The sequence below is a fragment of the Enhydra lutris genome, unplaced genomic scaffold, assembly GCF_002288905.1.
Source record: "Enhydra lutris kenyoni isolate GAN:26980312 unplaced genomic scaffold, ASM228890v2 scaffoldscaffold63, whole genome shotgun sequence".
In the NCBI taxonomy this organism is placed as follows: domain Eukaryota; kingdom Metazoa; phylum Chordata; class Mammalia; order Carnivora; family Mustelidae; genus Enhydra; species Enhydra lutris.
In genome coordinates, this window is record NW_019154147.1 from 9,300,411 (window position 1) to 9,326,720 (window position 26,310).

Here is a 26,310-nt window from a genome sequence, read left to right on the forward strand (position 1 = left end):
AGACACAAACGAATTTCCTCTTCCAAGAGTCAGACAGCTGACCATTTCACCCCAGCCTTCCTTCAGCAAGTTGGGCAAGCATCAGTTAAAAACGTCTACAGAGGGGTGCCTCGGTGGCTCAGTGGGTTAAGGCCTCTGCCTTTGGCTCAGGTCATGATCCTGGGGTCCTGGGATCAAGTCCCACATCAGGCTTTCTGCTTGGCGGGGAGCCTGCTTCCTCCTCTCTCTGCCTGCCTCTCTGCCTACTTGTGATCTCTGCCTGTGAAATAAATAAATAATCTTAAAAAAAAAAAAAAGTCTACAGAGAGACAAAACACCCCAAAAGAAGAAAAACCACCAAATAAACCAGGATGGGTTTAGTCTCCACTGATACGGTGGCCATTGTCATCTGACCAGCAACTAAAAAATGTTCCCGGTCCAAAGGTTCCAGAGATTCAAGTAAAAGTAAGACTTTCTAAGAAATGATCATTAGCCAAGTTTGTTTCACTTGTGATACACCCCAATTTTAACATTTTTGGTGAAATTTCTAGGTAGCGAAAGAGAATTCATTAATGGAATAAGCGAGAACTAAAAATTTAAATAGAGAGTTTCGCATTTCTAAAAAAAAATTTTTTTGTTTTTTCAATTTCGTGAAAAAGCATTGCTAATCCCTCATCACAAAGTACAGGAAAAATGCTTTCTCTCAGCAGTCTTATTTATAACTGTATCAAATTTTTCTTGATTTTTCACTCCTTAAGAAAAACTTTTCACTGAACAAAGTATGATGAACTACCAAAAGTAGGCTAGGGTAGATTTGGGAAGACCACGGATGGCAAAGCTGCATTTTGGCTTCACTGGGTGACAGGGACTTCCCCTGCCTGGGTGATCATTTCTGAGTTCCCACTGCCTGCACTCGCTGAAGCTGAGGTCGTCAGACCCTCACTGCTCAACGTGCCTCCAGGCTTCTCCTGTGTCAATGGCTCTTTATTTCCTCCTGAATTAAATCTGAACTCCTACCAGGCAACTCTGACACTCAACAATATGGCTCCAGTCTTACGGCCAATTACTTCCTTCCTACAACCTGACAGTCTAGGTCCTTCCGTAACACACGCGCGCATCTGCATATGTGCTTTCCAGAGGCCCCCGTCTGGGCTCAGGTTCCTTCCTCTGACTGAAGCCATCCGAGCATCCTCAGAATCAATGCCCCCTCACCTCTGCCCTAACTCTGTCCACCATCCACGCCACAGAGAACCTTCCTTCTATGATAGCGTAGATTGCCTCATTTCCTTTATTTACTTTCTACGCTCAATGGCACATCCCACTGTTTGTTTTTTTTAAGATTTTATTTATTTATTTGACAGAGAGAGATCACAAGTAGGCAGAGAGGCAGGCAGAGAGAGGTCGGGGGAAGCAGGCTCCCCGCCAAGCAGAGAGAGCCTGATGCTGGACTCAATCCCAGAACCCTGAGACCACGCCCGGAGCTGAAGACAGAGGCTCAATCCACCAAGCTACCCAGACGCCCCCCACTGGGTTTTAAGAGTAGAAATAATGTTCTATTTACGCGTCTCCAATAACACCACATGCTACACAAGCGGATACTACTGTAATTGTCTCCATTTTGCAGATGAAGAAACCGAAACACAGAAAGGTTAACGAATGTGCCCCATGTCACACAGCTCGGCTCACACCTGTGTTCTTAACTACAAGGCTATACAGACTTTCTATCAGGACACTGCAGCTGCTGGAACTCATGATTATTTTCACTTTCATGTTGATTACTGGGCTGCTTAAAGCAGAAGTGGCTGAGCTGGGGCCACCATAGCAACGGGATGGGGTAATTAAAATACGAATCCCTAACCATTACCCTTGCTCTGGCTTAAGTTTTGCAACTTATTATTTCTTCCTCATTATGGTTCTTAGAAAATATCTGGGAATAAATACATATTTTTTTAACGGGTGTTTACTTCCTATTCATAACAGAATTCAGGCCATAAAGCACAAAATCCAAGGGGAGATGAAGTGTGGCTGGCTAAGGCAGGCACAATATGAAAAGAGAGCTGAAAGATACGGACGAGTAATTTTAAAACTATCATTACAGAATTAAAAGTGGCACTAGAAATATTGAGGAACAAAATCTACCAGGAGGAAAATTAGTTACAGGCGGAGTGAGTGTGACACCCCGCGCAGATTCCAGAAAGACAGACAGACAGATGAATCTGTCAAGAAAGGAAATTAATGGGACGGAAGACAGACAGTGGAAAAGGAAACACAACCAACGCCCGAACGGGAAGATGGGATGTTGCAGAGATCTTGACTCTCCATATCCTAACTTCTGTACCTCGGACGATCTAAGCTTTAAAGATACGAAGCCATCAGTTGGAGAGACCCAGCCTGGCCGCACCTGGGGACGTGATTCCAGAGCACGTGGCTCTCATGCATCATTTCCCTGTGAAGTGTCCAACACTCACTGCCTCTGGGTCATCTTCTTTTTTAATTTTTTCTGACGGTCACACATCTGCCTGTATCATGAGCAGCAGGTAGGACACTTCCAGCAGTAGTCAAATTAATTTACAAAAGCAGGGATTCGGGGACGCCGCCTGGTTGGAGCCCTCGGGAGCTCACGTGCGGATGCCAACACAAAGCAGCTGGACACCAAAGCCCACAAAGAATGAGGCCACCAACGGGCTCATTGTGTGGTACGTCCCGAGTATACCGGTGGCAGCCACTTCATACACGCAGAACCAGGTGGCGAAGAACATGCCAGTGGCCAAGAGTACAAAGGTCAATGGTGAAGACAGCTGGTGTACCTGCTCGTGACCTCGATCCCCATTTGGTGGAGGACAGGGTCATCTACCGCTCTGCTGTGGGGGTAACACACCAGCCCCTTCATCATCCTCTACTTCTCTTTCCAACCAGGCTTTCTGTGGTCACTACCCTGCACCACTCCTTAAAGTACCATTCACTTTGATTCACGTGAATGACATCTTCTGGAATTCTGCCCCATGGGGCACCCGTGGCCTCCACATCCAACAAACCACCAGAACAGCTCTTCATCGGGATCACCAATGATCTCCTCATCACCGTCTCCAAGACACTGTCTTAGTCTCCAGCCTTCTACACCACTGGCCACTCCCCCTTCTTCCTTATGCCCTTCTGCTTCTGTGGTACCTAGGTTTTCTTCCTGGCTTTCTTCTCAGTGTCCTCTGCGAGGTCACCCTCTTGCATGTGCCATTAAAGAGTGTGGCTCCTCAGGGCCAGTACGGACACAACTAAGCTCATTCGTGTCCACAGCTGCAATCACCACCTCTACGCAGATGACTCTCAAATTTCTGTCTGCAACACATTTTTCTGTTCTGACTTCCAGACCCCATGTACCTGTCTACTTGACATTTCTTCTTGGCTACACTGAAGGCACCTCAAACTCAACATTTCCAGACTGAACTCACAGTCCTTCCAGCAAACCCAGGTCCTTTTTCAGTAGTGAATGGTGGTATCACCATCTACTTGATTTTCCAAGCTATACCTCAGGAGTCATCCTCGACAATGTTTCTCCCTTTTTTCCTCCACTGCTGATCTGTTACTAGCACTGTTTGTTTCCTCTTAAATATCTCTCAAATTTGCCCCCTCCGGTGTCAGCCTGGTGTCAGCCATCACCATCTCTTGCCTAGAGTGTGGCAAAGCCTCCTGGCTCTTCCCTCTGTGTCCATTCTGGTTCAACTAACAAATCAGATCATGTTATCTCTCTCTGCTAACACAAGACAATGGCTTCCAAACGCTCTTCCAAAAAAATAAAAATAAAAATCTTAACATAGCCCCTCAGACCATACATGACACGGTCTGATCTGTGTCCTCTTAAGCAGCTTCATCTCCCTCCCTGTCCCCAACCCTGTTTCTCTGCATTCACAGTGCTCTCAGTCTTCTAAACCACACTCCCTTCTGCCATGGGGCCTGCACACGTTATTCACTCTCCCTAGAACCTTCTTCCTCCCTATGTGCCTGGTAAAACTCGACGCATCTGCAGGATCTCAGCTCCACCATCATGCCTGCCACTTTTACCGACTCAAATAGTACCAGCAGTATCTCTCCCTTTGCAGCACCCACTAAAGCATCTTGTAATTTTCAAATAGAACTTGGGATTATTTCATTTTTGCCTGCCTCCTTACTCCCCATGGGGCATTAGGTTCACTGAGAGGAAGGAGCGCATCTGTTTCTCGCTTACCGCTGTGAACGCTGCTGCCTAGTGACTGGTATACAACAGGCGCTCAGCTGAAGACAAAATAGCAAAACAGGAGTTGAATACATCAGGCAGTTGCCTCTCTGGAGCGAACATTACAGACTTCTACAAAATATAGGAAGTGGGACTGGGAGATAAAACTCTTCAGAGCAGGTGAATGGTCTCTACCATCAAGGTAGGTGGGAGAAACGTATGCACTGGGGAAAACCACGGGAGCGGAGAGGGGGGTTGGAGCCGCCAGTAAATAATGCAGGGGTGCCAAGGCCACACCTGAATGTGCCTCTGTGAGGTCAAGGCTGAATAAAGGGGGGAGGAACAGTGGGACTGACACATGTCTCAACGGAGAAAGTGGGAAGCAGCAGAATGTAAGTTTGAAAAAAAAAAAAAAATCCTAACAGGAACACATCAAAAGTAAATTTTGGAAAGTACTTGATTTTTTATTTTCAATACCATAAAAAAAAGAACCGAAGGAACATGTGACGACATACTTGCATGGGAGGAAAAAAGCTGCCTGAGCGCAGGGAGATACACAATGGCTGAAAAGTGAAACTATTTCAAATAAACTAAAAGTTTAAGAGCTAGGAAAACTTTGCAATGCACACTCAAAAAGAAAAAAAAAGACACAAGTTCTAAATTTTAGCAATTGCATTTTACTAAAATATAGAGTGTGAGCCAAATATAGAGTGAGGGCTGAGTGAGACAAAATTAGCATATTTGATTCTTATACATGATTTTCTCCCTTATATTTTAACATTTCTGAAACTGGAATTCATCTCCGGACTGATTTGTGGCTCTAATGCTGTCCAGTGTTCTTTTAGGACCTCCCTGTCCTTGAGTGCTAGCAAATCTTAAAACCCAAGAAACGCTTTTGGATAACACCACCAAATAGTGCAAAGGTGTCTACTTTCCTCAAGTAAATTTCGTGATACAACGTAGTTCTAATTAAAATCCCTATTTTTCTCTTTAAGAACTTCAAAACAAGGATTCATCTGGAATAATGAAGTGATGAGAAGCACCACAGAAGTCCTGAAAACAGAAACGCACTGCAGGAAGCCTCCCTCTCTTGGATACTGTAGTGTAGAGTAGAGATATGCTACTTAACAGGGTGCGGTTCTAGGAACAAACATCAAACCAGAGCATACAGGAATGTAGCTCTTATGAGAGTGGCATTTCAGAATAATCCTAGGATAAGACGCCGACAATTTAAAACCAAAGCAAGTTAAGTCGCCAACCCACAACCTATTTTTGAAAAGAATCTGCATGTTAAGATCCAAGGTCTTTCTAATTATTCTCCTCAAGGAAGAAGCCATTATAAAATGACAGATTTGAATATTTTAAAATGTAAGGCTTGAATATACAGGCTTGGACAACACAGGGGATAGGGGTGTTGCCAAAAATCCACCTTCAACTTGACTCTGCAGAAGCTTAACCATGGACAGCCTGCTGGTGACCAGAAGCCAGCTTCTCCATAACATAACGGCCAGTGAACACATATTCTGTATGTGGTATGCATTATGAATTGTGTTTTTACAACAAAGGAAACTAGAGGAAGAAAATGTAACTAAGAAAATCAGGAGGCGGGGCGCCTGGGTGGCTCAGTGGGTTAAAGCCTCTGCTTTCGGCTCAGGTCATGATCTCAGGATCCTGGGATCAAGTCCTGCATCGGACTCTCTGCTCAGCAGGGAGCCTGCTTCCTCCTCTCTCTCTGCCTGCCTCTCTGCCTACTTGTGATTTCTGTCAAATAAATAAATAAAATCTTAAAAAAAAAAAAAAAGAAAATCAGGAGGCAGAGAAAATACATTTCCAGTACCATACTGTATTCATAGAAAAAAAAGTACGTGTAAGTGGACCCATGTTGTTCAAGGATTGGCTGTGTCCCAAAACAACATAAACATAATTAAAGAGCAATATCAAGAACAGGCTTGGAAAAATATTTGCAACGAGTGACTAAATACACCAAAAGCTCTTAGGTATCATTGAAAAAGAAAATATCGTCATGCTAAAACAGACCAAAGACAAGGTAATGATCATGGCATTTAAATAAGAAAATACAAACGACTAATAAATGCTTGTAATTCGTGTATTGTGAACGTAGGACCATCTTCTTCTTCTCAAGACTTAAAAAAAAAAACAAAACCAAAAAACAAAACAAGTTGCTAGTGTGAAGGACCAGAATTTGGGGCTGGGTGCCACAGTGTTCCCGTAGGCCTGGAGGGTTTCAGGAGAGGAGGGATGTGATCCCACCCAGGTTTTAGAACATCACCCTGAATGTTGTGCTGAGAACCGACCGGAGAAGGCTGAGGTATTAGGAGCCACACTGGTTAGGTGGTAATTACAATAACCCAGGCTAGGGGAATGCCTGCCTGGCTCTGCTGGTTAAGCATTTGCCCTCAGCTCAGGGTCCTAGAACAAGCATAGCCATCAGGTTCTCTGCTCAGTGGGGAGACTGCTTCTCCCTCTGCCCCTGCCCGTCCGCCTGCTCATGCTTTCTCTCTAATAAATAAATAAATAAAATCTTAAAAACAAAAACAAAAACACATACCCAGGCAATAGTCCTAGTCCTGGTAATTTGAAGATTGTGAGAATTAGGTGGAGAGTCCAAACATCCTCCAGCCACGCCCCACAACCCCTGCAGCTGTGTGTGTGTGTTTGTGTATGTGTGCGTGCACGCGCACGCACACCATCACCACAATTTCCTGGAGGACTGAATGTGGGGTCTGAGAGAACACTGGGGATCATGAAAGACTCCGGAGTCTCTGCCCTGAGCAACCATCATATAGGCCTGGTTAACAGCAGCTGAGCCGGGCAGTCTGAGCAGGTTCGAGGTAAAAGATGGGGAATTTGCGTTCACAAGTTACATTTCCGTTATCTTGAGGAAATCCGAGTGGAGCTGTTGGGTAGGTAGTAGGATATATGAAGAGTCTGGGTTTCTGTATCTCCCACCTAAGTTCTCTGTCTGGTAATGAAGTGTCTGACGAGGAAATCTATCACTGGCGTGTGTTTTCACTATTTGTTGTAATAACAGAGAACACATAACTCGTAACGGTATCTCCAAATCACACTGGAAGACCAATTAATGAAGAATAATTTCTAAAACCTTCAGATGACAAAGGAGATGAAATGAATAACCAATTTCATTTAGAATTGTGTGAAACAACCTACTTTGCTGTCGTAGATAACTTTCATGCTGTCATTCACGTCAGCTCGATTTTATCTGCTTGCTCAGCGTTATCCAATTTTAATTTCACTTGTTTTATTACGATCTCACTGCTAATCCGTCCGAAAATGACTAATAAATTTCCTGGAAAATGTGTACACATAATGAGATTATCTTCCTCTTTACTGTGTGTAAAATGCAATTTCACTTTTAAATAATAGTTTCCATGAAGTTAGAAAATAACAAAGGAACAACAATGTTTATTTAGGCTCCTTTAACCCGGGAATGTAGGCTCTCATTTGCTGGCTCATTTTCTCATTCATTTATTCAACAGCCACTCACCGAGTGCCAGGGAGTTAGGTAAATAAAATGTGCCCTTTTAGCCAAAGAGGGGCTCAGAGGCCTGGACCCTGCAGATCCCTGAATCATAATGTGCTATAGAAGCAATGTTGTAACGGAGAAATAGAGGAGGAACTCTGAGATCAGAGGAGAATTATGTCAAAACCCAGAGAAGGATTTAAACCCGGTGTAACACACAAGTTTATGGAAAAGAAGAGTAAATAAATATTGGTTTAGTGATCTTAGTGCAAAGGTCAGGTGGGAATGTTTGTATCCTGTACCACTTGACTGATCTAATAACCAAACTTAAGTGTTTCCATCCTAGTGTTTTCTACCTAACAACTAACAACTCCACGTGACTAGTTCTTCCACCAAATGACTCAACTCCACAGTATCCCTCAAACACCTCGGAGTGTGAAGCCAACTGAACGAGGAGGCCGTCCCACCCGGGTGGTTCTAACAGCAGCTGGGATGAGGCGAAGCAAAACCTGAGCCTAAGATGTCAAGGTTGAAGAGCAAAACCCAAGGGGACGCCTGGGTGGCTCACTTGGTTAACGGTCTGCTTTTGGCTCAGGTCAGGATCCCAGGGTCCTGGGATCGAGACCCACATCGGGCTCCTTTTTCAGCGGGTTGTCTGCTTCTCCCTCTGCCTGCTGCTCCCCCTGCTTGTGCTCTTTCTCTCTCTAAAGATCTCTCTCTAAAGATCTTAAATAAATAAGATCTTTAAAAAAAAGAGAGAGAGAGACAGCAAAACCCAAGGACAACAATCACAAACAGCCAACCTTCCTGAACAAGGCAACCGCTTAAACTAAGGCCCATCAGATAATTCCCCCGAATAATTTCCCGGCGTTGCTTCTTTGTCGGTGGGATGTTCCTAATCACTTTGGATTTGGTGCTGCCAGTTTCAAATCTACTGTTGCTCAAATACGCTCTTCAAGATTTTAAGATGCCTCGGTTTGTCTTTTCGCTCCTCGTTTCTAGAGCAGCACGGCGTTAATGTCACCTGCCGGCAGCTTGGGACACTTTCTGTTAAAACAGCAGTGGCATATCCGGGAGTATTTCCTTGATCAACGAATTATTAAAAATGAATGCTGAATTCGTTACTATTACACTACCCTATGCCGACATTTAGAAAGCAAATTAAGAATTCTGCGGTCAATTTCGATTTAGATTCCAGCTTGCCGGGAATGATGAAAGTAAGGGTGAAAAGCAGCATGACAACGAAAATAAGGGTGACATGTTGAAATTGATTGGATTTTTCTTCTTGCAAAAAAGAGCAGTGAAATTAATTGGCTGTCTAATTCAAGTTGACTCTGTTGTTGTTGTTAAAGTTCATGTGGATTTTTTAAAACAATGCTTGGAAAACAGTAAAAATACTTAGGGTTATCGCACTTCATGTGCGTATAGGCATTTGCAGGGAAAGAAATAGGGCAATGAGGGGCAGGATGATTAAGAAACGTGGACGACTATTCAAATACTTCAGCTGAGAAATGTACGGATATGGAATGGCACGAAATGTAAATGAACTTTAGGATCTGGTCTTTTAATTTGACAGCTGTTTGACAACTGCGCGATGGAAAGCTGACCTCAGACAACTGCAAATGAATGAGAGATGATTGAGCCAAAGAATTTCACATGGAATGATACAATATACATTGTGGTAACTCCTCACAGGGGAATAGATAAATGCAGGCTGGGATTTTTATTGTTTTTGAAGGTACTGATACGCAATGGACTTAAATTTCACAAAGGACCGTGTGTTACTCTATTATAATTAATGGCACTTTCGGAAACATAACGCCCGCCATCGGTGGAGAAATCATTGTAAACACAATTTGAGATTTCCAGGTGTTTCTTGAAGCAATTTTTACTTGACCTTCCTCGCCTTTACCTTTTGGACGCTAAAGCTGTACCACCTGCTCCCCTCCCCTCCCTTTTTAATTTAAAAATAATGAGCTCCTTCATGGTACCGCTCGAGAAGCCACACATGGCCAAGAAAGCCAGCAGCTTAATCCTCAAAGTACAATTCAGCACCCACAGCTTCATTCTAAGTTAGCTACTGAGATATTCTGCGCCTTGCTTTTCTCAGCGTGGTGAAAATGAGGAGAGAAAACCATGATTTCGTTATTTAAAATCATTAAAAATTCTGTTCTCAGAAGATAGATCTTCCTTTTTAAAAAATTTGGGTTAGACGATACTATATAAATTATGTATCCTATTTCAATGGCTTGAGTGTGTATGTTTGGGGGAGGAATGGGGGGTGTCCTCTAGGCAAATTTTGTCATTGTTGAGCCAACATTTAACACTTAAAACTCAGGAAATTTCACATGAAAATCCAAGTGTCCAGCTTGTCCTGGGGAAGCGAAGTTTCCAGCAACATGGGGTCTGCACTGATCTGGACCAATCACACGGCAGCTCCCTTGCTGTGCCCGCGCTCCAATTCAAGACCACCATGCAGCCCTAAAACAGGTGAGGAAGAGAGCCGAGAGCATGTGTCTCTGAAAATGGAAAAAGTCACCTTGGGGACTAAAAGGAGTTCCTTGTGACCAGGCAATGGCTTCAGAAAAAAAAAAAAAATCTCGTTTCTAAGGCTTCCCTATAATCACTTTCCAGCAAGATGCTTCTTGCAAACGCAATTACAGCCCTAGAAACTCAGTAGCCTAAGGCGGGTGGGAGGGGAGAGGCCTGGCTAGATCCCTAGATCCGGGCCCAGGGAACTCCCTCCCCACGCAGGAAACCGTAGACAGGAAGAACGAAGTGAGCAGTGAGGGCCATGCACGGGTCTCCAGGCTGGTCTTCCAGCCAGCATCAAACCTGACCCTTCCTCCCCGTCTGGAGAGGTCAGGTGTCCCCTCTGGGTGCCACAGTGCACACCACTCACCATAGTTATAACTGGACAGGCATCTGTGTGATTTTTTTTGACTGATGCCTATTTCTTCCACCAAACAACGGGCAACAGTCATGACTCACGGATTCATTCCTTCATACGCTGGACTCCTACTGTGTTTCAGACCATTTTCTAGGCACAACATTCTAGGGGACCAACAATGGATAAACCCAGGTCTCTGCTCTCGAGGTGCTGACATTCTAGGAAATAGACAACAACCAGAAAGAATATGCCAGAAGAGAGGGACGGGAGAAGAGAGGGGAAGGAGCAGGCAGAGGGCACAGGGACTGCCAAGATGGTGCGGTGGGAGAGTCCTCGAGAGGCTGGGGGCTGGCAAGGAAGCAGGCCCCGCTGGTGCAGGGAGAGCAGGGTGCCAGAGGGAAACAAACAGAGGCCGAGGCCGAAGCACCCACAGGTAAGGACGCGGGTTTTATTCTAAGCTCACCCATCCGCATTCCTGTGCCACAACCTTCATTCCACTTCAGTATCTCTATTTTCCCATCACAGAAAACACCACTGCGGCCCCAGGGGGCCCATCCTCTCGACTATCCTTCACTCTGTACCGCTTCCCCTGCCCCCCACTCATTCAGGCTCCTCTGTCTGCCAATCAGCCGCTTTCTGGGGCAGCCCTCCGCACGCTTGTTGTCTCCATCCCCTGCAAAATCTGCTGGATCCACGAAGGGCTCGACTCATCTCCACCTGGATACACTGGGAGAGAGCACAGCAAACCCGGAGCCCGGCCCTCAAATCCAAGCTGAATGATTATTTCCTTGCCAAGACTCACTCCTTCTCCCGATTCCCTGTCTCATGGGATGCATTCCACCCACGTCCGACATCGCCTCCACCTGTCCTCTCCTCACTGGGACGGACACCCAATCAACGAGTGGCCCCTTTTGACTCTGCGTCTCTCCTGATGGTGCCCCTCGGGCTCTCAGGGTCTTACCCACTTTGTTATCTGAAGCGGGCTCTCCTCCGGCTTGGTTTACACAATGCCTAAACCGATTTGGAGACAGAGCCGATTCCCCCCATCATTCTTCATTCGATAAATGTTTATTAATATATAGCAATAATAATTAACATTAACTGCGTGCTTACTAAGGACCAGATCCTTCTCTAAGAACTCAGTGTTATCATTTCGTCACCAACCTCATCTGTCAGGCCAGATTAAGTCAACTGTCCAAAGTCACAGGGCGAATAAGGGGCAGACACAGACCCTGCCTTGAGGCTGTCCTGGACCGCCAGTCCTTACTGGACTCCGTCCGAGCAGCTCCCTGCACTCGCTGAGCTTATAATGGATCACCCGATGTCCACCTGAAACTGTGCAAAGCATGACAAAAGGAAGCTGCGTGGTCAGGGGGTCAGCAAGTCTGTGAGGACCCCGATACGGTTGTACTGTTTTTACTTTTTTTTTTTTTCCCCAGTTCAAATATTTATTGAGCACCTTCACATGCAAGGCACTGTAGGACAGCTGAGATCAATGCTTGCAGTTGGAAACAGGATCTGTTTTTACTTTCTACATAGTCCTGTACCTGCCTTATATGTTCTTAATATATTTATTGTGCAACTCTTCTTTTTTTTTTTAAGATTTTATTTATTCATTCAACAGAGAGAGAGTGAGAGAGGGGAGCAGCAGGCAGAGGGATAGGGATCAGCAGACTCCTGGCTGAGCAAGGAGCCCCATGTGGGGCTTGATCCCTGGACCCCAGGATCATGACCTGAGCGGAAGGCAGACGCTTAACTGACTGAACCACCCAGGTGCCCCCATTGCCCAACTCTTGCTGTTCTATGTAAAAAAAACACAAGGGAAGCGACGTATCAGCGTGCCCAGCACAGTGCCTGACACATACCAGGTGCTCAGGAAACGCTTGTTGTTTGGATGACATTTTAGCAGAGATCCAGGCAGACTCTGTGATCTAAGGTGTGGGCAGTGGAAGGAGGAGAGGCTGGGGAAGAAACAGGCCACGCAGAGTGTGTGGTCAACATTAGGACAGTCTTCTCTATCCTTAGAGTAACAGAAAGCCATGGGTTGTGTTATGTCCTTATTAACGCCTACCAATGGCCGCCCAATCCTTACAGGGTAAGTCTGGATGCGTAGCAAGGCATGCGAGGCCCTTTATGTCATGCCCCCTAACTTCTTTAGCCAAATCTCTGGCAGTATCACCAGCACTGTGGGCTTTATGTTTCTGCTACACTGTAAAGTATACAGGTGCCCAAATGGTCTCCTACTCATACAATCTCACATCCGCTGGGTCTTTCCTCATGATGTTCTCTCTGCCTGGAAAGTTCTCCTCTCACATATACCTCCCTGACAAACACCCACCTAACCTTCCTTCTGAGACTCCGGTGCCTTCTCTGTGAAGCCTTCCTGACCTCCACAGGTAGAAACGAGCATCCCCTATGCCCTCCTCTGGACGTTGAACCACCTGTTTCTACTGCAGTACCAACATATTTAATTGTTTTATTGTACTTACCTGTATGTCCGTCTTGCTCTACTAGCTGGGAGCTAGGGCAAGGACAGATCTTTCCATCTTTCCATCACTAGCAAAAGTCATCAATAAATGTGTGAGGGTCTTTCCGCAAATAACTTTGAGGAAAAGGACGACCGCATAGCATCAGCACTTTCTGCCACTTTAATGACGTCTTGTTTTCTGGTCCCAGGCATATCGAACTTTCTTTCAACAGGCAGGTAAACGATTTCAACAGCTTCCCCTGCCTCAGTGATTTCAACCTGAGCTACAGAGAATAAACAAAATTCTGTACAAGTGAGAACTCGTCCAGTCACATTTTCCTGTCTTTCAAAGGCCATGTCTTCAAGCCTGAATGTTCAACAAGTACTTATGAAAAGGGACTTTTTTTTTTTTTTAAGTATAACCTCACTTTACTTACCCTAGAGATATTTGCAACAGCTGAGTATCTTCCTGCTGAAAGACTTATCGACCTTTGCCCTTCTTGCAAAAAAACACGTTGGACCTTGAATCAGGGGGCTGCCTAACCTGGGACAGGTTAACTGTGTGCTTCTTTAAATAACCTCTTCTGCCACTCACTTGATCCTTCACTCAAGAGAGTAAAAATCGTGGCAGGAATCCACGCTCGGCATCTTCTGTATTTTTACAAGGTCTAAGAATCTGGCCTTTAGGTATCTTTATGGTTTAATCCCAATTAGCTTCAGTTAAGAGAGGACAAGGGTAACTTCAGGGGACGGACCCTTATGCACGGAGCTTCAGCAAGCCGCCCGCGGAAATGACACGCAGCTCTGGTTAACCCTTGTCACTTGGTCTGTCTCGCGACAGCAGTGTGAACAACAGCACGTTCTAGACCATCGACCGTACGTGTGCCAAAAGCAATACTAGAATGGCGTTACTCAGATACATTACCAGATTTTTATTTTAGTGTTAGTTTTCTTTCTTACAAGTTAGCAGGTAAATGTCTTCTAGTCCAAAAGGAACCTCAGTTGGAATTAAAGCTAAACCTGTACGTTATCTTAATATTTTAAGGTTGCACCATAAATTTTAAGGCATAAGGACACTCTAGATTACAAGTATACATAAATCTTATTAACTACCAAATTTTCCCTTTTGTTTCATCCTATCTCTACATTCCATCATTCAGATCCTTTAGAATTTCTTTGTTCCCTCCGTGATCATTGCTTCTGGGAGAAATCTGGCATAGGATCTGAAGGAAATGACACAGTGAAATTTTCCTTAAGATTAATCACACAGGTAAGTAATTTCCCCTTCTTGCCAAACAATATTTTCTAAAACTTCTTAGAAAATCAGTAAGACAGGACTGGGTGGTCATGAAAATGTGAATTTTTAGAACTTACTTAACCACTTACACACAACTTTTCAAGATCTAATTGCTCACCTGAAGCAGTCTGGGGCCAGAAATAGCCACACAAAGAATTCCCCAAAGCTGGGCTGGGTTAAAGAGCATGGGGAGAAGAATCTGCTTCACTATCCGTCCCAGAAACCCCGAGTCCTATTCCTGCTCCTTTCAAGTGTCCGGGAGCTCAGCAGGGAATTCAGAACCATCAAAGGTCTCTAACTCTACAGTATGAATATCAAGGCATCAAAATTTATCAGGTATTAAACCTTAAAAGCAGTTTGTCAGGAAGGTAAGGGGAGTGCGTATGAAATAAGGTAACGTACAAGTCTCCAGGGGACCGGCCACACAGTCAGCTTTGAATCCATGTCAGCAGCCCTCAGTCAGCGGGGAGTCCCCCTAATCTAGAGAATGGGGTGGGGGGCAGTCTGCAGTTCGCAGCAGGAAACAGGCTACTGGGAGTCAGATGAACGGACTATTGGGAAAGGCAAAACAGTACTGAAGACAGACGAAAGAAAGAAAGAAAGAAAAAGAAAGGAAGAAAGAAAGGAAGAAAGAGGGATGCCTGGGTGACTCAGTCGGTTGGGTGTCTGCCTTCTGTTTGGGTCGTGATCCCAGGTTCTGAGATCAAGTCCCTCATCGGGCTCCCTGCTCGGTGGGGAGTCTGCGTCTCCCTCTCTCTCTGCCTCTGCCTGCCACTCGTGCTCATGTTTTCTCTGACAAATAAATATTTAGAAAGAAAGAGAGAGAGAAAGAAAGGAAGGAAGAAAGAAAACAAAAAAGAAAAAAGAGAGAGGTCACGTGGGAAGAAACTCAGCTTGATTTCATGTGGGAACAACATGGAGACATCCAGGAAGGGGGCAAGTCTCCGAGTCCCCCAAACCAGGTCTAATCATGACACACTACCCAGAGACACAAGCCAAGAATCATAACTCCGAAAATCCCAATTGGTATTATTTCCATTACGTCTCAGTTAAACATTGCTGATTCGTGAACCATTTCTACCAGCACTTCTTCAATTTACCAGAACTGACTACACCATTCCACAGCACCTGCGAAATGGGAGCCGCACTTTCAAATGAGAAGTATTTGAAATACAGGTAAATACACACTCGAAAGAACTGTGTGTGTATATTCATGAGCACACACACATAATACAGTTTGCAGCAGAACCCAAGTCTCTCTCAGTCCATTCGGGAAACACATCTTCCCCTCCCATTCTCTGCCTTGAGACCCTCACTGCAGACAGCGGATGGATAGTCGGATTCTGACAGCGTGGGGGATACGGGCTAGACACAGACCACACGTTCACATTAATAGTATTGAGAACAACGTTAATTGAGCACTTAGCTTTCCGAAGGCCAAGTGCTCTAACTCTTCCACTAGGATGACGGATGGCTGTACTACCAGGTCACTAAGACACGTTCCCCTTTAGCACTTGATAGCAAGGATGTCCGCAGTCAGCCTGGTAGAAGGAAGGGGAATAACCCGATTCTGAAGTGGTGCCTGGACCAGGGCATTTCAACTGGGAGGACGCAGTGAACCTGGAAGTCCACCACGGCCCGTGGGTTCTGCTCCCAATTTGACCATTTTCAGACGCATGATCAGCGGCATCACGAAGCCTCACTGTATTCCTCTGCGACGCCGGAATAAATGCCACCTCACGGAGATGCCATAAGAAGCGAAATAAATAAGATGAATTAGATAACGGCCCGCTAATGTGGCGTATAAATGACAAAATACTATCTACAAACACATGTTCACATCATCGTCCTCTCTGCGTCTGCTGGCAAAACTGCACCTAGAGTTATTTTGGATCTGGACACCAGTGCCGGCCAGACTCACTCTACTTAGACGGATCATTCCAGGGAGGGGAATCAAATGCAATTCAGGAACTATTTGGGGTTATATAAATTCAGGAAAAGAGACTCCGCATTTAAAATGCGTTTTCTTTTGGACATTGTTCAGTAATGCTGATCACTTGCCTTATATGAAAAACATATTTCGTGGGAGACTCTTTCCCACGTGTTATTCAAAGACTCTAGACAGATCTGATCTAGTGCAGTAGCTAATTTGAAGCATCTGAGTAAGCCACAAGGCACAGACTTCAGAGACCACCGAACGAATGCGAGTTGTCCATCGGTGAAAACATCAAAGCCAAACAAATCACAACATTCGGAGGAAAAGTGTATTTCTCATACTGATTTTTCTTAACATAGGATGTTCTATGAATCGCATCACCGGTGTTTGCTAACATCAGTCTTAGTCTCCTAGAACACGCCACGGAGTTTAATAACCACGTTTGTTCAACGGGGAAGATGAAAGTCAATTCTTATCGCTCAAGGCAGACTGCACAGTCAAAACAAAAGAGACATCACAGAAAGGGAGAATGGAGAAAGACGCATTAGATATTAATCTCACATTCACTGGGAAAACAGAAAAATCTTTATCTGTTTTTCCTTTCAGAGTTTAAAAGGCTGTGAATTTTCTGTGGCCCTACCCACCCTATAATTCAGAGCTTTTTATCCAAAGCCCTTCCTTTTTACTTTATTTCAGCCATGAAAAGTCTCTCAACTACTGTCAGTATCAAACAAAGAGACACGTCTCTTCCTGACCTTGCTTCATTCACACCTCTTGATCTCCTTCATTTCCTTTCATAAAAACTCTTCAACATTCCCAGAGACACTAGATCCTAGAGATAACATACCCTTATCAGCTTTACTTTCTAATTATAACCTACCTCGCAGATCTGAAAGTCTACTTAGGTTTTGTGCCTTTCTTGTAATTTTCTCCAAAATAAAGTCCCTGAGAACATCAGTGGTTCTTACAGCTAAGTCTAGGGTATGAATTCATTCATCGTTTATTTGATCTTACAAAAAAGCCGGTGGAGGGGGTGGGAATCCTATGAACCCAGACTTAAGGAGATGAGCTAATGTAAAATGCTTAGAACGTTACTTGGCATATGGCAAGTGCAAAGTGTTAGCTGCGATTGTGGTTATGATGAACACTTCCTGCTACTTTCCCCTGCTTCCCCCATCCATTTTGCTTTATTCCCAACATGCCTCCCTTGGGAATTTCACCCTACTGGCCTGCTATATGCTTGTGGGGATGAAGTGCTGGGTGTACAGCATAAATAAGTCGCAATCATTGGTCTCAACGTTGAGAGTTCTCCAGGAAAGAGATATAGATGAAGAATTACACAGTGAGGTCACAGGTGCCTATTAACCGTGGTTAGAGAGCAAGAGCTTCAAAGTGCCATCACATGGAGAAGACACACGGAGCTTTCCCAGAGACAGGAACCGTGAGCAACAGGCTGGGGCTCTAAGGACACGGACTCTGACTCCACGTGGGGAGGACACTGCCAATGGTCAGGCTGCCCACCTAGGGAACCAGCTGTCTGGCCATCAAGGATAACCATGCAAGCAGTACCTGCTGGGGGTACTGTAGAAATGAAACAGATCAGACCCAAAGGAAATCGCCAACATTCCTGAACGACTTACAGAGGAACAGTGGAGGAGAAGAGTCTTTAAGCTCCCTTTTCTGTGTGCTCACGCAGCTCCATAGTTCCGCCCAGCAGTGGATCCTGCCTGTGACTAGGGAAATGCTGAAGGAGAGGTGGGCCTGGAGGCCTGGCCTGCAGCGAGGACACCCCCACTTGTCCAGTCCGCACACGCGAGAGGACGAAAGCCAGAACCCAAGGCCAGACCTTTGAGAACAAAGTTGCTTTTACCACCTCTCGTTTCGAGTGAAAGATTGAAGGCACAGGTGGGCTATGAACAGAACCCCTATAATTTCTTGTCCAAACTGGAACAGTGGAGGGGAAAGGGGGGCATTATTAGTAACTGTGCCAGGAACACAAGCATAAACCAGGACATATGGTCGCCGCAGCTATCAGTGGGTAGTCCACGCAAATGTGAGCCGGAGAACGCCTGAGGCAGAAGTTGGAGCCAGGATCTTGGGTAAAGACCTAAGAGCGAAATCAAAAGGAGAAATCAGTGGTTCTCAATAAGAGGCAACATTGGTCCCCAGGGAATATTTGGCAACGTCTGAAGACATGTTCACTTGTCACAACTCAGGGGTGTGCTGCTCATACCAGCCAGTGGGTAAAAACCAGGGATGCCAGGCGACAGCCCCCGAGGCACAGGACAGCCCCTCACAACAAAGTCGGCCAACCCACGCTGGCCAAGAGCGCCAAGGCTGAGAATCCCTATGTGAAAAATGAAAAGCTCTGCCGGCACAAACATACGAAACGTCTGCACTTCAGATGAAAACTGGAGAACGTATCCAGACCTACCCGACAAAGAGTTAATAATCCGATCGGCACACATCGGAGGGTACCGGGGAACACAAATGGCCGACAGACATTAAACCCCCCCCACCCCCCCAAAACAACTCTACCTCCTAAGTCATCAGAACAACTTGAACTAAAAAGATGCACCTAAGGTTCCCTACAAACCTGGCCCAGACCTCCTAACTTGCAGGGTCAGCGGTAAGCCCTTCACACGTGCCATCTGGAAGCATACAGTGATTTAAAACCAAGCACACGCACAAAGAGAAGACCTTCTGGGAAGGAATTTCTCCGCACTTGCAGCACATAGCTTGTCTGATTTTAACTTTTTAACTTTTTTTTTTTTTTTAAAGCTCTCTTCAGAGAGAGAGAGAGTGGGGACAGAGGGAGGGTGAGTGAGACTCTCAAGCAGACTCCCAATGCTGAGTGCAGAACCCAACGTGGGGCTCGATCTCACGACCCTGAGATCACGACCTGAGCCGCCAATCGAGAATCGAACGCTTAACTGACTGAACCACCCACATGCCCCTTACCTGTTTATTTTAAAAGCCACATATCTTTTAACACAAGACTTTAGTTAAGGACACATTCAAATATTGAGCTATGAGAATTTTGGCTCAGCATTATTTATGTGGGCAAAAATGTAGAAATCCCTAAAACATCAAATAAGGAGAGACTGATTAAATAAATCACTATATACCTATATACAATCATGTTACAGTGAATATTGACATTGGAAAATGTTTATGATACATTATTTAAAGGAGAAGACATATAGAAGCTATATGTATTATACACATAAATCACTTCTGTGAGAAATTAATATATATGTAGAGATTGTTTGTGTCAAAAAAAAAAGCCTACAATAAAAAAATGAAAATTTAACAAGTGAGTCTATCTAGGCAGGGGGATATAAGCACCACAAAGCCAGAGGTATGCGCTTGTCCTCTGCTGTAACTCTGAAATGCAGAGCAGTGCCTGGTACAAGGGAAATAAAGGGAAATAAAATAAAGAATGTTATTGTTATTTTTGCTTATTTATATTTTTTCACTAACCTGCAATGGAAACATTATTTGCGTAACACATTTCTTTAAATGTTGCTTTTAAAAAGAATAATTCAGGGGCGCCTGGGTGTCTTAATGGGTTACGCAGCTGCCTTTGGCTTCAATAATGAGTCAGGGTCCTGGGATCGAGCCCTGTGTTGGGCCCCCAGCTCAGCGGGGAGTCTGCTTCTCCCTCTCCCTCTGTGTGTTAATAATTTATTTGTTTATATTAATTTGTTAATACTTATTATTAACAAATAAATATTAACAAATAAATTTTAAAAAGAACAATAATTCAAAGGCAAAACAGAATGTTTTGCAAATAGAAATGTCAGTAATGCCACCTGCCTCACAGGGTAGTAAGGTTTAAATAATAATTTCTGTAAATATGCTTCATAAGCTCTAAAACACTGTACGAATGTCAACAATTTGTTACTTTGTTAAGACCCTCCATTCCAAGTGCAATTAGTCCCATATATGTTTTGGGTGCCAGCCCTCACCTCATCCATGTCTCTTCTACTACCTCGTCCTCTGAAAACACTCAGAGGTGAGTGCGGAGGCTTCGGAAGCCCGAAGCTGCGACAACAGATTGAGAAAGTGGGGGCGCGTCCATCGGGGGAACAGCAGATCACCAATGAAATGGACCCTGCAGAAATGTATTATTGACATCCACTCCTAACCTCTAAAACAGAAAAATCATCTCCATGTAACGTAAGTAAAATAATCGCAAATACAATTTATTATAACAATATCTACTATGTCCGATACTCAATTACGCTGAAAATTTTCTGACAAGTCTTATCTTTTTCAATTTTTTTTTAATTCATTCCACTTGAATTTACTCAGATTTTCACTGTGAGTCGCTTGTTTCTTAGATTTGATCAGTCCAAGCCATTTATCACATTTTATCTTTCAGTTGCTAAATTTTATGGATGGCTTTCATCCTTTGAAGGCACACCTGCTTTCAGGCCTCGCTATGGTTTCAAATGAGGCATGCGTATATATTACAAAACATGAATGTAATTCCTTCTTACATTTAATGTTAGTGGTTTCCATATACATGCATACACACACACACACACACACACACACACACACATATATATGTATTTATACACTACACTAGTCATTATTTCATAAATTAGAAGCTGAAGCTCCTTTTCTCCCCTTAAAACAAATGTAGGAATTGTTTTCCAGAGCTTTATTTTTCCTACTTTCACAGAGAGATCACAGAAGTAGGGTCCAAAGAAGCAGCACTCAGAGCTAAGAAGAGCTAAAAGAAGTATTTAAAAAAACAAGAAATGTTATTCGAATCCTTTTATAAATGCAGACAGAAAGAAATTTTTTTTCCCATAGAACTCAGAAGCTGAAACACTTTTATCCATACCAACCACATATAGGCATTTTTTAAGTTGGATGTCAGCTCCCTAAAAAAATGGGAAGCTCTTGCCTTCACCAACGACTATTTCTTTATCTAACTGCTATTCAAAACCCAATTAAAGGTTTGCTGTCCAGTGCTCTTTGTTTTGCTTATACTAATTAAAGGCCCTAATGAAAATGTTCTTGCCTTCCTTTAATTTTATGTAACTGCTTCATAATACTAGAACTAAAATCCTTCCAACAAAATTGAGAAAATACTGTAATTTGGGAAGGTTACTGATACCATAATAACAGTGGGATTCAACAATGACGGTGATCATTAAGATGTTTAAGTATTGTGATGTTTCCAAAGGGAACTGGAGCCCAGGGCAAGTGGAAGGAGGCACCCAAGTGAGGTACCCGAGAAGATGAAGAAGATGAAGAAGAAGATGAAGAAGTTAAGGGCCCATGTGACTGAAGACGCCTGGGGAGGACGAGCGACCGTGGAGGAGGACGTAGAAGTGTTCCAGAGGAAGAAAGAACAGGAGAGCTGCGTGAGCGCAGGAGCCAGCCTAAGAAGGAAATGCTAACAGAAGAGGCAGACAATGCGATGTGTCGGTTCCAGAAAGAATCCCATCCCGTAGTCTGGTTCTTCTCAGCAGTTTGAGACGGACACACCCTAGGTCACCCTAAGTCAGCAAATACACTTCCTACTGATGATAAAACAAAGCAGCCAAACGCATTTAAACTGTATTTTTAAAAAAGATTTTATTTATTTATTTGACAGACGGAGATCCCAAGTAGGCAGAGAAGCAGGCAGAGAGAGGGGCGGAAGCAGGCTCCCCGCTGAGCAGAGAGTCGGATGTGGGCCTCGATCCCAGGACCCTGAGACCATGAACCAAGTTGAAGGCAGAAGCTTAACCCACTGAGCCGCCCAGGCGCCCCTAAACTTTTAAAATTTCTAACACCTTAGCTTATGTTCAGTTTCTGGAAATTTCTGCCTAAATGTAATTCATTCCGTGTTTTTCTCTGTAGATATTTTCTTGCTAGTGACAGACTTTTTTTCCATGATAAAATCTTGAACTACCTTTTTTTTAAAGGGTGGGGGATGGGAGGGGGAGGGCAGCAAACTCAAGGCAACTCTGTATTATTTTTTGTACTGTTTGGGGATTTCTGAACCATTTGGTGCTTATGAGTTAGTTGCTGCTATTTTTCTAAATGTCTGTAATTTTACTTTAAATTTGTATTTAAATCTATTTAATTTAAGCAGGAGACAGCAGTTAATATCTCAAGGATAAGTACAGCTCTTCAACAGAAAAAAGGGGCCTGAAAGCTAAAATGTGTTTCTGGCTTACTCTTATGACCTAAATTTATAACTAAATAAAAGTAGTAATTTTAAAAATGTTTTGAAAAATAAACCCGAAATAGCAACACAAATCCACTTTGCTTGTATTGCTTTATATTCAAAATTTCATTAAAAACATGTTCACTGTGAAGCCAGGATTCTTCCCTTGGCCAAGCAACAAGGGAGGGGAGCAGAAGGAAGAACGGCTTGGAAGAACCGCACCGTGGTTTACGAGCTGGGACGGTACATTTGGAGTGTGGCAGGATGGGTTGGATCTCCCTGTAAGACTGTCTGGACATTAAAAAAAGAAACAAAAACGGTAACAAAAAAAATAAACCTTATTTGAAATAGACTGATCCCTCCCCGAACAGCTGATAATACACTGTGAAAGCAGAATGATCCGAGGAATCATCAAATTAAAATTCTCACATTTTACAGAATACCAAATGATATCATCCGCTCGGCCACGCTGTTTTCCTGCTCATAAGCTGAGTTCCTGTTTTAAAACTGGGCCAACTCCTCCTGGGTGTTCTGGTGATGGAAAAGACTTTCCCTAAGTTTAAGCCAAGACTTCTTCACTCTGGTATCCGATGACAAAGGATACGTGGGGGCACACACCACAGTGACCAGGCTTAGTGGGGGGGTAGGGAAGAACTAATTTATAGAAAATTATTTTGATGTGTAAAATAAAAGGGGGACAAAAGGATGCATTAAAAATAATACGCTCATTAATTTTTTAATATATTCTGTGATTCTATACACCACTTTTACTGAATATTGAATTACTGATTTTTTAAAAAGCTGGATATCCTTGTTTAAAATACATTGTTGGGGCACCTGTGTGGCACAGTCGATTGAGCGTCCGACTCTTGGTTTCGGCTCGGGTCATGATCTCAGAGTCGTTCGATCAAACTCTGTATCGGGCTCCATGCTCAGCGGGAAGTCTGCTTGGGATTCTCTCTCTCCCTCTGCCCGCCCCCTACCCCGAAAGAAATAAATCAATCTTAAAAAAAAAAGTACACTTTTGTGTATGTAAACAAGTGCTAACAAATCAAACCAAAGAAAGAAGAACACAGAAAATGATAAGCTCAGGGGAATGTGCCGGAAACGGATGAGAACAGAAAGTCAGGCGGCTCTGAAACGCTTCTAACCCAGGGACTCCCATCAGTTGAAGCAAATACACGACTGCTCTCTCCCCCAAAACCATTCACTTCAAGAGATGAGACAGATCAGCTCTGTCCCCCAGAGACCTCTCCAAGAGATGCAGTGTCCCAAGTTCCTGGAACCTCTCCATTTGCGTATGTGGTTTGGAGAAGTCTTTTTTAAAAAAATGTGATAATATTACCGTCTAGGAAAAAGCAATAATATCACGATCGAGCTGAAAAGTGACCCACTGACCTGATTGATGGAGTTGGCAGCACAGGACGCAAGGCCTGTGCCCAGAGAAGTAAGCAGGAAGCAGGACCAGTCAAAAGGTCCTGGGGCCAGCGCAAATCCGGCTGAAGTGGTGCTGACGACCAGAGCTGCAAGATAGAAACAGAGCAGACATCTCATCACCGGAGCCCGCTCCAGACCATAAATGCCAAAAACCAAGCCCTCTTCCTTACAAGCCAATCCATTTCAGCAGTGACACAGACTACAGGCTAATCCTCTATCATTATAAACAATTTAAAATTTTTTTCTGATTATCAAAATTATATGTGTTCATGATAGAAAAGTGCTAATTTTCCTTTAGTGCCATTATACTCAAGAGTAAAAAAAAAAAAGTTCCAGATCCAATCATTCACTTATTCATTCAACAAACATTTACTGAATACTGAATTTGTCATCAGTACTGTGCTGGGCATCAGGCAGTTTATGGGATAAAGGTATGTAACAGCTCCTTCCTGCTCTCAGGCACTTTGTTTGACGGGGAGATGACAGTCATACATCACTAATTCTAATACAGGGCAGCATATAGTAAGTGTCCCAATTCTGTGACAATTCCAGACCATCTGAGCAGAGGCTCACCTGTAAAAGAAGTAGTTCTGGGGTCCAGATTACGGTTAGATGATGAACAGAGGGAGATGATAATCCTACAGCCACCAGTGAGAACAGAGAGACAGAAGCAAAGCCATGTAATTCAGGCATCCGTCAACGCTGCTCCCTCCCTGAGGGCCTCGTCCTTCTTTCCCGGGGGGGGGGGGGGTTTATAGAAGCTGACGGACCCAGAAAGTGTCTAGGGGTGATATGATACAGGACTGTAGAAATTCACTGGGAAAAGATCACCAGTGGTGGGCTGACTGGAGAAGACTTCAAGAAGATGGCACTGAAGCTGGACCTGCAGGAGGGGAGGTAAGAAAAGGAGGAGAATGGTAGGATGGTTGGACATCAAGGGTGGCTGGACAGTTCCAAGAACAGGCACGGGGGCAAGAGAGACCAGTGTCAGGAGTCTAAAGTAATCTGACGCCATCAGCCAGGATTTCAGACCAAACATGTAGGAAGCACTACTGAGTCCCTCATCTCTTGCCCTGCTCCCGTTGACTGTGAGTACTGTCGGTTTCAAACCCACCTCTACTGCCACCATCAGGCCCACTGACTCACAGCCTGGGGTGGTTCTGCCCCTGGGGACCTTCGGTAATGTCTGGAGACATACTTGGTTGTCACACTTGGAGGTGGTCAGACACTGGCCGGGGATGACTCTGACATCCTCTGGCACAAAGGACAGACCCCCACAACAAAGAATTCTCTGGCTCAAAATGTCAATAGGGCTGAGGCTGAGAAACATGTCATCTAGTCCAAGCTATTATCTTGTCTGGACAACGGCAAGAGCTTGTCCCCTAAGTGGTCTCCTTGCTTCCACCTTGCCCCTCTCTCCCAAATGATATTTAATTTTTTAGATTTCGTTTATCTATTTGTCAGAGAGAGAGACAGCACAAGCAGGGGGAGCGGCAGGCAGAGGCAGAGGGAGAAGCAGACTCCCTGATGAGCAGGGAGCCTGACACGGGGCTCGATCCCAGGACCCTGGGACCATGACCTGAGCCAAAGGCAGACACTTAGCAGACTGAACCACCCACGCATTCACCAAGTGATATTTAAAAAATATAAGCCAATCATATCACTCTGCTTCGAAAGTCCTTGACACTACACCTGGACTAAAAGGCAAACTCTTTCTTCTGCCGCATGGATACATCTCATACCTCTCTCTAGTCTATGCACTGTTCTCCATTGGGAGGGCCTTCTGCTCTATAAGCAGGCCAGGCTTTCTTGTCTGTGGGTTCCTGCCCCCTTCCATAGCCTTCAGATCTTATCTCAAATAGGACTTCTTTTTTTCTTTTGAGAGAGAGAGTGAGCACAGGAGTGGGGGGTGGGGGGATGGGCGTAGGGGAGCGAGACAAGGGTGCAGACAGGGAGAGGTAGAGGGAGAGGGAGAAACCCAAGCAGGCTCCACGTTCAGCACCAAGCCCGAAGTGGGGCTTGATCTCACACCCCTGAGATCAGGACCTGAGCCGAAATCAAGAGTCGGACGTTTAACCGACTGAGCCACCCAGGCGCCCCTCAAATAGGACTTCTTAGGGAGGCCCTCCCCAGATACTCCTTCGGGCAGGAGCAGACTGCGTGGTTCACCACTAGATTTTCAGGGCTACCGTTATGCTAGGTCCAAAGGAAGGAGTTGGGTAGGAAGAGGGGTGGCTGCCAGACAGCAGAGCCTCAAGCTGGGTAGTTTGCATGTCGTCTGGTTGGCAGGAGAGTCACTGCCAGCCCAAGACAAGGATGTGCCCTATCCCTGGAAGGTCAGCCTACAAGCAGTGGACACTGGAGAAATGACTGGAAAGGCTTTACCCTTAACCCCCTCGGACTACAGGTAGTAAAAGGGG

The 26,310-nt window shown here is 44.6% G+C and overlaps 1 protein-coding gene across 1 annotated transcript in view; it reads right to left on the reverse strand.

The window, feature by feature from the left end:
- LOC111158828 (protoheme IX farnesyltransferase, mitochondrial) overlaps positions 1-26,310 on the reverse strand; it is a 129,005-nt gene that overhangs the window by 73,761 nt on the left and 28,934 nt on the right. The window contains 1 exon segment of the mRNA XM_022521109.1: positions 23,852-23,976. Within this exon segment, the coding sequence (XP_022376817.1) occupies positions 23,852-23,976 (125 nt within the window).